Raw genomic sequence first — 12,356 nt, forward strand, 5'->3', positions numbered from 1 at the left:
GAGTTAGGCATGGATGGTGTTTAGAATTAGACATGTGAGAGCGGGAGGTTAGAGTTAGGCATGGATGGTGTTTAGAATTAGACATGTGAGGGCGGGAGGTTAGAGTTAGGCATGGATGGTGTTTAGAATTAGGCATATGAGAGCGGGAGGTTAGAGTTAGGCATGGATGGTGTTGAATATTAGGCATATGAGAGCGGGAGGTTAGAGTTAGGCATGGATGGTGTTTACAATTAGGCATATAAGAAAGGGAGGTTAGAGCTAAGCATGGATGGTGTTTAGAATTAAGAATATGAGAGCGGGAGGTTAAAGTTAGGCATAGATGGTGTTTAGCATTAGGCATATGAGAGCGGGAGGTGAGACTTAGGCATGGATGGTGTTTAGAATTAGGCATATGAGAGCGGGAGGTTAGAGTTAGGCATGGATGGTGTTTAGCATTAGGCATATGAGAGCGGGAGGTTAGAGTTAGGCATGGATGGTGTTTAATATTAGGCATATGAGAGAGGGGGGTTAGAGCTAATGGATGGTGTTTAGAATTAGACATATAAGAGAGGGAGGTTAGAGCTAAGCATGGATGGTGTTTAGAATTAGGCATATGAGAGCGGGAGGTTAGAGTTAGGCATGGATGGTGTTTAATATTAGGCATATGAGAGCGGGAGGTTAGAGTTAGGCATGGATGGTGTTTAGAATTAGGCATATGAGAGCGGGAGGTTAGAGTTAGGCATGGATGGTGTTTAGCATTAGGCATATGAGAGCGGGAGGTTAGAGTTAGGCATGGATGGTGTTTAGAATTAGGCATATGAGAGCGAGAGGTTAGAGTTAGGCATGGATGGTGTTTAGCATTAGGCATATGAGAGAGGGAGGTTAGAGTTAGGCATGGATGGTGTTTAGCATTAGGCATATGAGAGCAGGAAGTTAGAGTTAGGCATGGATGGTGTTTAATATTATAATAATATATATATAATAATCCGAACATTTGTATAGCGCTTTTCTCCTGTCGGACTCAAAGCGCTCAAGAGCTGCAGCCACTGGGACGCGCTCAAGAGGCCACCCTGCAGTGTTAGGGAGTCTTGCCTTGAACTCCTTACTGAATAGGTACTGACCTTTACCAGGATTCGAACGCTGGTCTCCCATGTCAAAAGCAGTGCCCTTAACCAGTACACTTTCCAGCCACTACTGGTGTCATATTAGGCATATGAGAGTGGGAGGTTAGCATTAGGCATGGAAGAGGAGGGATATTAGAGTTAGGTGTTTGTGTGCGTGTGTGTGTGTGGGGGGGGGGGGGGGGGGAATAGAGCAAAGTGTAAGATGTAAGTGAGTGGGTGGGTTATAGTCAGACTTGAGGCAGGGTTAGATTTAGGCATGGTTAGAGAGGGAGGTTAGAGATTGGCACAGTTGGTGTAGATTACAGTGAGGCTTAAGAGAGACGGTTAAGGTTAGAGTTAGGCACAACAAGTAAGACTGAGAATTTAGCGTTAGATATGCGATGGAAGAGTTAGCGTTAGGCCTGATGTGCTGTGTTAAGCATAAGAGAGAGTAGACATAAATGAGGGTGGTGGGTTATAGTTAGATATGGAAGGGTCAGATTTAGGCATATGGCGAAGGGAGGCTAGAGTTAGGCATGAGGGAGGAGTGGAGATGAAAGTAAGGCATGAGAGAGAGAGAGAGGGTATAAGTGAGAAGGGACAAGTGAGAAAAGGGAGATTAGAGTTAGGCACATGTGGGAGGGGAAGTTAGACATAAGTGAGACAGAGAGTTTACAGATAGGCATGGGGATGGGGCTAGAGGTAGACATGTGGGGGCAGACTTAGTGTTGATGGTAGGCATTAGTGAGGTGGGCGGGTTAGAGTTAGGCATGAGAGAGGGAGGATGTCAGAATTAGGTAGGGGGGGGGGGGAATTAGAGTTAGGCATAAGAGAGAGGGGACAGTTCAGAAGTCGGTATAAGCAAGGGGGAGGTAAGAGAGTTAGGTATTAAACAGAGGGGGAGGTTGGAGATTGGTATAGGAGAGAGTAGGAGGTTGGATTTAGTCATAAGAGATGGGGTTTGCACTTAAGCATAAGAGATATGGGGAAGGTTAGAGCTAAGTGTAAAAGATGGGGGATGGTTAGAGTTAGTAGTAAGAGAATGTAGGTAGGTCAGAGTTAGGTATAAGGAGGTTGGAGTTAGGTGTAAGAGAGAGGGGGGAGGTTGAAGTTAGTTATAACAGAGAGGTGGGAGGTTAGAGTTAGTTATAACAGAGAGGTGGGAGGTTAGAGTTAGTTATAACAGAGAGGTGGGAGGTTGGAGTTAGTTATAACAGAGAGGTGGTAGGATGGAGTTAGTTAGAGAGGTGGGAGGTTGGAGTTAGTTATAAATGAGAGGTGGGAAGTTGGAGTTAGTTATAACATAGAGGTGGGAGGTTAGAGTTAGTTATAACAGAGAGGTGGGAGGTTAGAGTTCGTTATAAAAGAGAGGTGGGAGGTTGGAGTTAGTTATAACAGAGAGGTGGGAGGTTAGAGTTCGTTATCAAAGAGAGGTGGGAGGTTGGAGTTAGTTATAACAGAGAGGTGGGAGGTTGGAGTTAGTTATAACATAGAGGTGGGAGGTTGGAGTTAGTTATAACAGAGAGGTGGTAGGTTGGAGTTAGTTAGAGATGTGGGAGGTTGGCGTTAGTTATAAATGAGAGGTGGGAGGTTAGAGTTAGTTATAAATGAGAGGTGGGAGGTTGGAGTTAGTTATAAATGAGAGGTGGGAGGTTGGAGTTAGTTATAACAGAGAGGTGGGAGGTTGGAGTTAGTTATAAAAGAGAGGTGGGCGGTTGGAGTTAGAGACGTGGGAGGTTAGAGTTAGTTATAAATGAGAGGTGGGAGGTTAGAGTTAGTTATAAATGAGAGGTGGGAGAATGGAGTTAGTTATAACAGAGAGGTGGGAGGTTGGAGTTAGTTATAACAGAGAGGTGGGAGGTTGGAGTTAGTTATAACAGAGAGGTGGGCGGTTGGAGTTAGTTAGAGACGTGGGAGGTTAGAGTTAGTTATAAATGAGAGGTGGGAGGTTGGAGTTAGTTATAAATGAGAGGTGGGAGAATGGAGTTAGTTATAACAGAGAGGTGGGAGGTTGGAGTTTGTTATAAAAGAGAGGTGGGCGGTTGGAGTTAGTTAGAGAGGTGGGAGGTTGGAGTTAGTTATAACAGAGAGGTGGGAGTTTAGAGTTAGTTATAAAAGAGAGGTGGGTGGTTGGAGTTAGTTAGAGAGGTGGGAGTTTAGAGTTAGTTATAACAGAGAGGTGGGAGGTTAGAGTTAGCTATAACAGAGAGGTGGGAGGTTAGAGTTAGTTATAACAGAGAGGTGGGAGGTTAGAGTTAGTTATAAAAGAGAGGTGGGTGGTTGGAGTTAGTTAGTGAGGTGGGAGGTTAGAGTTAGTTATAACAGAGAGGTGGGAAGTTAGAGTTAGTTATAACAGAGAGGTGGGAGGTTAGTTAGTTATAACAGAGAGGTGGGAGATTAGAGTTAGTTATAGCAGAGAGGTGGGAGTTAGGCATAAGAGAAAGGGGGAAGGTCAGAGTTAGGCATAATATATAGGAGGGAGGCTGAAGTTAGGTAAAAAGAGAGGGGGGAGGTCATAGTTAGGTGTAACAGAGAAAAGGGAGGTTAGAGTTAGTTATAAAAGAGAGGTGGGAGGTTGGCGTTAGTTATAACAGAGAGGTGGGAGGTTAGAGTTAGTTAGTTGCTGTGTCCTCGCTCCTGCTGATGTCACCAGGAGCGCACAGCGCAGGCACAGACCATACTGGGCCTGCACAGTACACTCCTGGTGACATCAGGGGAAGCGAGGACACGGCAACGCAGGCACAGTGGTTTTCAGACTTCAAAGCCTGAAATTCCAGAAGTGAACCGGAGGCGGGGCCGGAGCATCGTTGAGTGGCTGCGCGGGCACAGGATGTCTGCGGGGGACCATTAGAAGCCCCGGGTAAGTTCAACTAATTTTCCCCCAAACCCCCTACAGTATTCCTTTAAGTAACTAAAAGGGTTATATCATAAATCCAAAGTGGTGTATGAGGACATACAATTTATCTACTGATTTTTGTTCATTTTTGACCTTTGTTAGGGGTAAAGGTGAGTATGCCTTCCTTGGAACTCAATTTTAAAGTGAGCAGTGAATTGGCCTTAAGAATACACAGACAGGATCATTACCTGATTTAACATTTTGTGCCATGACTGCAGAACCCAACCCTCTAATACTAATTCCAAGTTCTGAAACTACCATATGTACCCACACAACCAGGAACGGGTTGGCTAGGGAGGATCTGAAGTCATCGCAAGGGACATTGGAACAGGTAAGTGACTGTTAGAAGTGTACATTTTGGGATTTCGCAAAACATAAATTATCCTAGCCTCTGTGAAAGTTCACATTCATCCAGGTGTTGGTATATCCAAAAATAAAAAAATAACAGGGTGTTTTCATCTAGACACCACTGTCCACCTCGGGTTAGTTTATTTTTTGAATATTATTCTAGCCCAATACTAAATACATTAATTCAATGTCACGATAACTTTCCACAACCAATCGGGTATCAAGATTCATGAATTTACTTTTGGGGAGACGGCATCACATAAGCACTTCAGAAGACCTCGTTGTACCATGCAAAGACTATCAAAAACAACAGAAGTCCAGAAGTGATCATGTGACACCAGTCTGCTCAATACAACATGGCCGCCCTGTTGCTCGACTAGCAACCAAGACAGCAGCCCTGTTTACGAGCAGAACCACCCCTTCCTTTTTTCACTTCATCAATCATTTAATAGACAGCGAGGAAAGTGAAAGGGTCACCTCAGTCCGATCATGAGTGCAAATCATATTTATGTGTGCTAATCATGTTCACTATATTGCAGGTTGTCACTAGTCACAGCATACAGAATCAAAGGTTTTGCATTCTTAATGGAATGTTATTTTCAAGATAACAGCACCACGGGAAAAAAATTACACTTCATCAACACACACCCTGAATTTTATCGTCAGTTTACCATTACTTTTTTTTTTTTATTTTTTTTTTAAATATTTTTTTCTTCACGAGATAAAGATTTTCATTTGTTTAAAGTACCGTCACATGCAGCGCATTCCATTTTTCGAACAATGCAAAAAAATGAGGTAATAGGAGTCGCATATATAGATAGAGAGAGAGATATATATATAATATAAAAAACAAAAAAAAATTAAAATTAGTAAGGTCTCTAAATAAATAAATTATAATTAAAAAGGCCCAAAACAACTATAAAAATAAATAAGAGCTCACAAAAAAACTCTACGAGTTAGTCATAAATTATGATTGTTAAATATAAGGCATTGAAAGTCACAAAACCCTGTGAGCTAGCCAGCAATATCCGAAAAAAGCATCCTAAAAGCGTTCTACTCTCACAAGATATTAAACACATGGTACCCAATACACCGATACAGTCTCCAACATTACGGCCCAACAATTTTTATTTATTTTTATTTAGGGTTTCATATACACATATATTTTTTGATTAAAAACTTGGTGCTTTTTTTTAAAAAAAAAACAAATTTTACATACTTTTTTTTTTAGAAAAAAATGTGCTTGTTCATTAGGCAAAAATTTAATACTTTTTCGGTTTTAGAACTAAAACTGCATTTTTTCCCACCTCACAATTAAAGAGTCAAACTCACTCCTAGCCCCGATAATATATTCTACTTCAGTGACTACAGTCAGCTCATTAAAGGAAAACTCCAGCCTCATAAAAAAATCTCCCAAACACATCCCTGACCCTCCACCGACCAGATTCTGATGACATCATCATTCTAGCCTCACTACATCATACCAGCAGTTAGACTAGTCTCAGGGGTTAGGCTGCATACTCTTCCAGCTATGAATTGGTAAGAATTACAGATGACCAATGAAACACTAATTTTTTCAACTTCTTGCAAATTTTGTATGCAAATTGTAAATGGACCAGATCAAATTCCAATCTGCATACAAATTGCAGGAAAAGTTGCGTCAAGTATTAGCATGCCAGTGATCATCTACCTCTGTGTTGGGATGTGTGACTGCTGTGTCATAAGAGAATTTGCAGTTACCCAGCCATGAGGCATGTTTACTGTAGTAATACTGATGTGTTTACTACAGCAGCACAGCAAGACTTTTCTTTAAAAGCTGCCGGTGAAACCACAGTGTGGAACTCTATAGAAAAAAAACACAGAGGCGCTTATCGTGACCTTGAGACTGTACTGTGTGTACTCCTATTTGTTATTGCCGGAAGAAGCGGAATATACCCGCGAAACGTGTTGCCAGTTGTTTCTAGGAGTATGTGAATAAATTGTGACTACCATAATCGACAGTGTTGTGTCTGTTTTGGAGTGGCTGGTCCACCACCGCCTCCTGAACGTTTTAAACGATTTTAGCATATTTTATCCTTGTGGCGCCTCTGTACATCTTTACAAATAGAATAAAAAATTGTTCTTAATATTTTAGATTTTTCTAATTAAAAACTGCACAAACCACATTTTCCCTTTAAAGTGTCAGTGTAAGCATACTTATATTGAGGGGTGGTTGAGATGTCTCTCTGATCAGCACTGGAATTGATTTTAGCCCTGTTTTAAGATTCTGGCATGTCACTCCCACAGTTTGTAATAAAAACTGGCTCTTGACTACACCCTATTCTGTACTCACTATTTGCTAATGTGCCGATAATGTTCTGCACAGGGATGATAAGTAGAGGAACAATGTATGACAATGGAGAGGAGTCTGAACACTACCTACTAGGGATAATCAATGAGATGCAAATGTTTCCAAGTTCATGCAGGATTATGTACATTTTATGCAAATATATGCAGCTTGAAAATGGACCAATCAATTTAAACCTGGGTAGGACTTGATTGGTCCATTTTCAAGCTGCATATATTTGCATATAAATGTACATAATCCTGCATGAACTTGGAAATATTTGCATCTGATTGATCATCCCTACTACCTATCTGTCTACTATCAGAACAAGCAGCAGCGACTTGCAGTGTACGTACTACAGGTGACATCCCAGTATCTTAAAAATGGATCTAAAATCAATGACGTAAGTGTACTTCATTGTCGATCAGGGCTGCATTTTTGTTTTAAAATAGGTAAACATTTTAAAACACAGCAAAACCTAGAACTGAATAAGGCAAATCCTAATAGCAGTCAGGACGTTAAGTCAACATAAACCGGGGACAGAAAAAACATGCCTTTGAAACTGCAGCACAGCTCATTTCCTCTCCTCTCGGATAGCAGCTGCTGGGCGGGTCAAACAGGTGTGTGACCATGTGACACCCAAAGTAGGAGGAACCATAAACACCAAGCAGAGCTAGACAATGGATGATATTTACATATTCGAAGAGTTCCATCCCATAGATAATACTTTATTTATGTATTATTTATCCACTAATCAGCATGACTGCTTGAAGAATCTGCCTTGTTTGGTTTCAGGTTCAGTTGGCCTTTAATGAACTGAGAGCTGTAAGTCACTGAACAACCTTCTTTGCGACTGAAAGGAAACCGCCTCACCCCAGATGGCCTCATTATGGAGTCGGCTCCACGCTGAGGGGTGGGGGTTACACCACAAAGACTAATAGACTGCGTCTCTGCATGCAGTTGTAGCGTCTGCTGATGCCGAGGGGCCTGGGCCAGCTCCACACAGATTCCAGCAAGGCCGGGCTAGGCAAATGGCAATTGATTTGTTCTAAGATGGCTTCTCCGGTTCATTAAAGCCTTGAGAACTGCTGACGAGGAAACAGCTCTACATTTGTTATCATTAGGTAAATTGTGCTCTTATTGAAGGGATGGAGATGGCTTTGGTTCTGTGCTGGAGTTGTGAATGTCAGCCCTTTCGGAATCCTGCAGAGAACTGGCCGAGTCTTTTAATAACTAACCCCATTGGATTTGTGACAGAGCGGAGGTGCTTGCGTTAACCCGATCAATAGGTAATATCTAGCCTATTTGCTACAGCAGGTGCGTGGAATAACGGGAGACCAAACTTGGGAATTACCAAGAAGTCTTACAGGGGGACGGGTCTCAACAGAAAAGAGCAAGAAACCTACAAAAGCTGAGGTGAGCAAGAAACCCACAAAAGGAGAGAAGAGCAAGAAAAATATAGAGGCAGATAAGAGCTAGAAACCTACAGAAGCAGAGGAGAGCAAGAAACCTACAGAAGCAGAGGGGAGCAAGAAGCCTACAAAAGGAGAGGAACAAATGTAGAGGCAGAGAAGAGCAAGAAGCCTACAAAAGGAGAGAAAAACAAGAAAAATATAAGATAAGAGCTAGAAACCTACAGAAGCAGAGGAAAGCAAGAAACCTACAGAAGCAGAGGAGAGCAAGAAACCTACAAAAGGAGAGGAATAAATGTAGAGGCAGAGAAGAGCAAGAAACCCACAGATGCAAAGGAGAGCAAGAACACCACAAAAGGAGAGGAGAGCAAGAAACCCACAAAAGGAGAGGAGAACAAGAAACCCATAAAAGGAGAGGAGAGCAAGAAACCCACAAAAGGAGAAGAGAGCAAGAAAAATACAGAGGCAGAGAAGAGCAAGAAAACCATTTGGGCAGGAGAGAGAAAGAAACCGTTGGAAGCAGGATATTATTTCATTGTAACCTATTTCGGCAGTAGGGGATTGAGGCGTGAACAGGGAACTCTGTGAAATGCCACTGCATTTCACAATGACTTCTGCAAACAAATTATCATTTCCAATTACTTTTTTTCTAGATTTGGTACCAAAACCAATGACAGTTCAGGAGTCCTCCTTAAAGGGGGATTCCACTGTCACTTCAGATCTTTCCATTAATCACAAGAATTAAAGCCCTTATCCAAATAAATATTTTTTAAGCCCTTACCCTCCTTCCCTCTCCTCCTCATATTTGGGATAGCACTGTGGCATTAGAGGATATTAATCTTGAATTGTAGCATTAGGCATACTGATTATGGTTGCCTCCCCTTCAAAAATGGCCTTAGACCATGGTAAGGACATATGCCTATGGTAGGGATTACATCATTAGCTCCTCTGAGAAGTTCCCCATCGTGCTGCGAAGGAGGGAGTGATGGGAGGTGTGGCTTGGCTGACATTAACCATCCCTCCCAATCAGACTGCAGTAGGGGTATGGGTCTTGTCAAGCTGCCATTCAACCACCTTCCTGTAAGGGAAAATAAACATGGGTTTGGAGTGTGGAAGGTTGGAAGGTGATGTTCAACAGGACTTAATTTGTTTGCTAGAGCCACCATTGTAAAATGAAAGGCTTTGGCATGAGTGTTGAGGATGTATTCATACGTGGGATGGGAAGGAGCTAATTTCACTGAACTTGGGCTTTGATAGAAGACTTTGGTTCACCTTGCTACAACCTGGAAACCCCACCCCATTCCCCGCCTGAAGCAAATGTGGGCCCCCCTGTTGCCTGAAAACACAATCCCACCTCCTGGATAATTTGAATGAATAATAACGGAACTGTGATCATGTGACCAGACTGATAACCAATCAGTATAAGCATGTGGCTTGGCTGATTGGGGTTTTTCTACTTGCTGGAGTTGGGCTTTTAGGTAATGGCACCAGGGCAAAGAATCCAGGGGAACTATCACTTATAAATAATGCATCTCTCACTAGAAGCCTATAGAACTGTCACCACACAGGACTACCCAAACAAATATTGGCAGACCTAAGTTGTATGAAGCCCGGCCATCTTTGTGGAGCCACACATTGTCCTACAAGCTGGGTATGCTGAAAGCTGGGCCTCTCTAGTGGTTACAGAGCTGGTTATATGGACTATGTATTTTGGCACAAGAAGGTAGAGCTAGCGAATACAAAAGAGCTGAGGTCACTTAAGGTACTGGGTGTGTGGTCATTCTGTAGCCAGCAGTAGGGTAGTCTTTTTAACATTTTCCCCTAATTTCGGTAAATGAAATTATTGATAATCTGCGCTTGCTAGAGTGCCTAAACTGGCATGCTTCCTATGCCCAGCTTGCAGGGGTATCATTGGCATTTATGGCACTACTAGAAAACTAAGGACTTTGGCCGACATTGAAATATACCCCAGGATTTAAAAACAATCACCAGATTTACCTGTCTATGCAATCCTGTTTTGGCCCAAACACATTAACCACCTCTGATACCCTTGTAATTATGGCTGTGACCTCTGATGGAGACACAAGGTACTGCAGGTTTAGAATCTGCACAAGCCCCATCGGCGGGATGTGGAGACGCAAGGTACTGCAGGGGCAGAATCTGCTGTAACCCCATGGGCAGTGGGTGGAGACACAAGGTTAGAATCTGTTGCAGCTTTGTGGGAGGGGCTGTAGAGTTAAATTGTGACTAGCTTCATGGGAGGGGTCAGAATCCGGTGTAGCCTCATGGGTGGGGAGGAGACAAATATGTCTCCTCCCCCGCCCATGAGGCTACACCAGATTCTGATGATGTACTGGGTAATGGCCTGTACTGCAGGGTTAGAAACTGTTGTAGCCTTGCAAATGGGGACAGAGACAAAAGGTACTGCGAGGTTCAAATCTAGTTGTAGCCTTGTGGGGGGAGGGGCGGAGACACAAGGTACTGCGGGGTTAGAATCTGTTGTAGCCTCATGGGGGAGCGGGGCGGGGCAGACACACAATGTACTGCAGGGTTAGAATCTCAGTCCATAAAATGCCAGCAGGTCGTTTAATGACAACATTTGGGTAGGGCTAATACTCGGGTCGATAAAAATGATTTTTAGAAGATAGCCCGCAAACACTTTTCCTGTCATTTTTATATCGGTCCCCCCCCCCCCCCCCCCCCGGCATCAGCAGATAACACCACGGTAACCATTTTTGAAAGCTTTGCCCTTTGTATATCCCTCTGTAAACATAATTGAGTACAATAAATAAATTAGATCAAATAACCGTTAAAAAAAACAGAAAGAAACCTCGAGGCTCCAAAGAAATCCTTATTTTTTTAAATGTAAACAGGATTTTCTTCTACGCCTCGGATTTTGGAAGTTGGGAAATGTCAGTGTTTCAATGGCTCCTTCAAGCACCAACTAAAAACTAAAAAAAAAAAATTATAATAAAATAAATATAAATTAAGAAGGTATATATTATTTGGTGCAAAATTAGGCTAATAGCAACATGTCCACCACAAGATGACTAGGGCACCGAACACAACATTATTTTAAGCTAACATGCTCCAGATGCCATCCACATTAAAAGCTACAGACCCCTACTTGATTCTACAGATTAGAGAGGTATATATACAATCCTTTGCAGTGCAGGATTGGCAAGCTAGACCGACACAAAGAGTACCTGCAAGAGCCAGTCTATGTCTCCGGCGATCTCTCGGGCTCCGCGGCAGAAGGAAGGCCCGCTTCCGCTGCAAACAGAGCGTTATGGCTGTTAATATCCTCCAGTAATTGTGTTTGTTTGTTTTGTTTCGTGCCTACGGTTCATCTACAGAATAATGTGCTTGCAGACTGTCCTCTGAATGGCTCAGGAAGCAAAAGGTTTGCTGCAGGTGAAGGCCGTGTGACCTGATAAGGAGAAGATAGGACGGCGTGCGGATTGGAGTTGCCCCTCAGCTGTCCTCCTCCAGTTGCGTTTCGATGTCCACTCTGCAGATAGGGCACTTCTTACTCGTCGCTAACCACTGGTCAACGCAGACTTGGTGGAAGAGGTGCATGCAGGGTAACCTCCTGTAGGTTCAAGAAGAAAAAGGTTTAAGGAACATAGGGGTTGATTCCCAAAGCTTACTACTTTTTCACCTTAAAGTGAACCTTAAGTGTAAAAAATACATTGAGTTTTACTCACCTGGGGCTTACCTCAGCCCCCTGCAGCTGATCGGTGCCCACGACGAGTCGCTCTGATGCTCCGGGTCCCGCTGGCGGCCACTTCCGGTTTCGCTGTCAGGACCCGTCAGGCTGGGAAGGCGGCCGTTTCTACACGTTCCCAGCCAAAATAGCACCCCTATGCGGTCATATGGCCGCATAGGGGTGCTATTTTGGCTGGGAACGCGTAGTATCAGCCGCGTTCCCCAGCCTGACAGGTCCTGACGGCGAAACCGGAAGTGGCCGCCAGCGGAACCCGGAGCATGAGAGCGACTCGTAGTGGGCACCAATCAGCTGCAGGGGGCTGAGGTAAGCCCCAGGTGAGTAAAATTCAATGTATTTTTTACACTTAAAGGGAAGGTCCAAGCAAAAAAAAAAAAATGAGATTCACTTACCTGGGGCTTCTACCAGCCCCATGCAGCCATTCTGTGCCCTCGTAGTCACTCACTGCTGCTCCAGTCCCCCGCTGGCAGCTTTCTGACCTCGGAGGTCAGGGCCAAATTGCGTACATTTTTACACATTCCCGCTAGTGCAGGAACATTAACACATAAATTTTTACGCGTTAGTG

At 43.4% G+C, this 12,356-nt stretch overlaps 1 protein-coding gene across 2 annotated transcripts in view; it reads right to left on the minus strand.

Moving 5' to 3' along the window:
* Positions 1 to 10,770: 10,770 nt before the first annotated feature.
* The window catches only part of ARK2C (arkadia (RNF111) C-terminal like ring finger ubiquitin ligase 2C), a 219,979-nt gene continuing 218,393 nt past the window's right edge, over positions 10,771 to 12,356 (minus strand). For both annotated transcript variants that reach the window (XM_068251631.1, XM_068251636.1), the window contains one exon: positions 10,771 to 11,656. In XM_068251631.1, the coding sequence (XP_068107732.1) occupies positions 11,539 to 11,656 (118 nt within the window). In that variant the 3' untranslated portion in view covers positions 10,771 to 11,538. The remainder of the gene's footprint in view (positions 11,657 to 12,356) is intronic.

The sequence above is a fragment of the Hyperolius riggenbachi genome, chromosome 1, assembly GCF_040937935.1.
Source record: "Hyperolius riggenbachi isolate aHypRig1 chromosome 1, aHypRig1.pri, whole genome shotgun sequence".
In the NCBI taxonomy this organism is placed as follows: Eukaryota; Metazoa; Chordata; class Amphibia; order Anura; family Hyperoliidae; genus Hyperolius; species Hyperolius riggenbachi.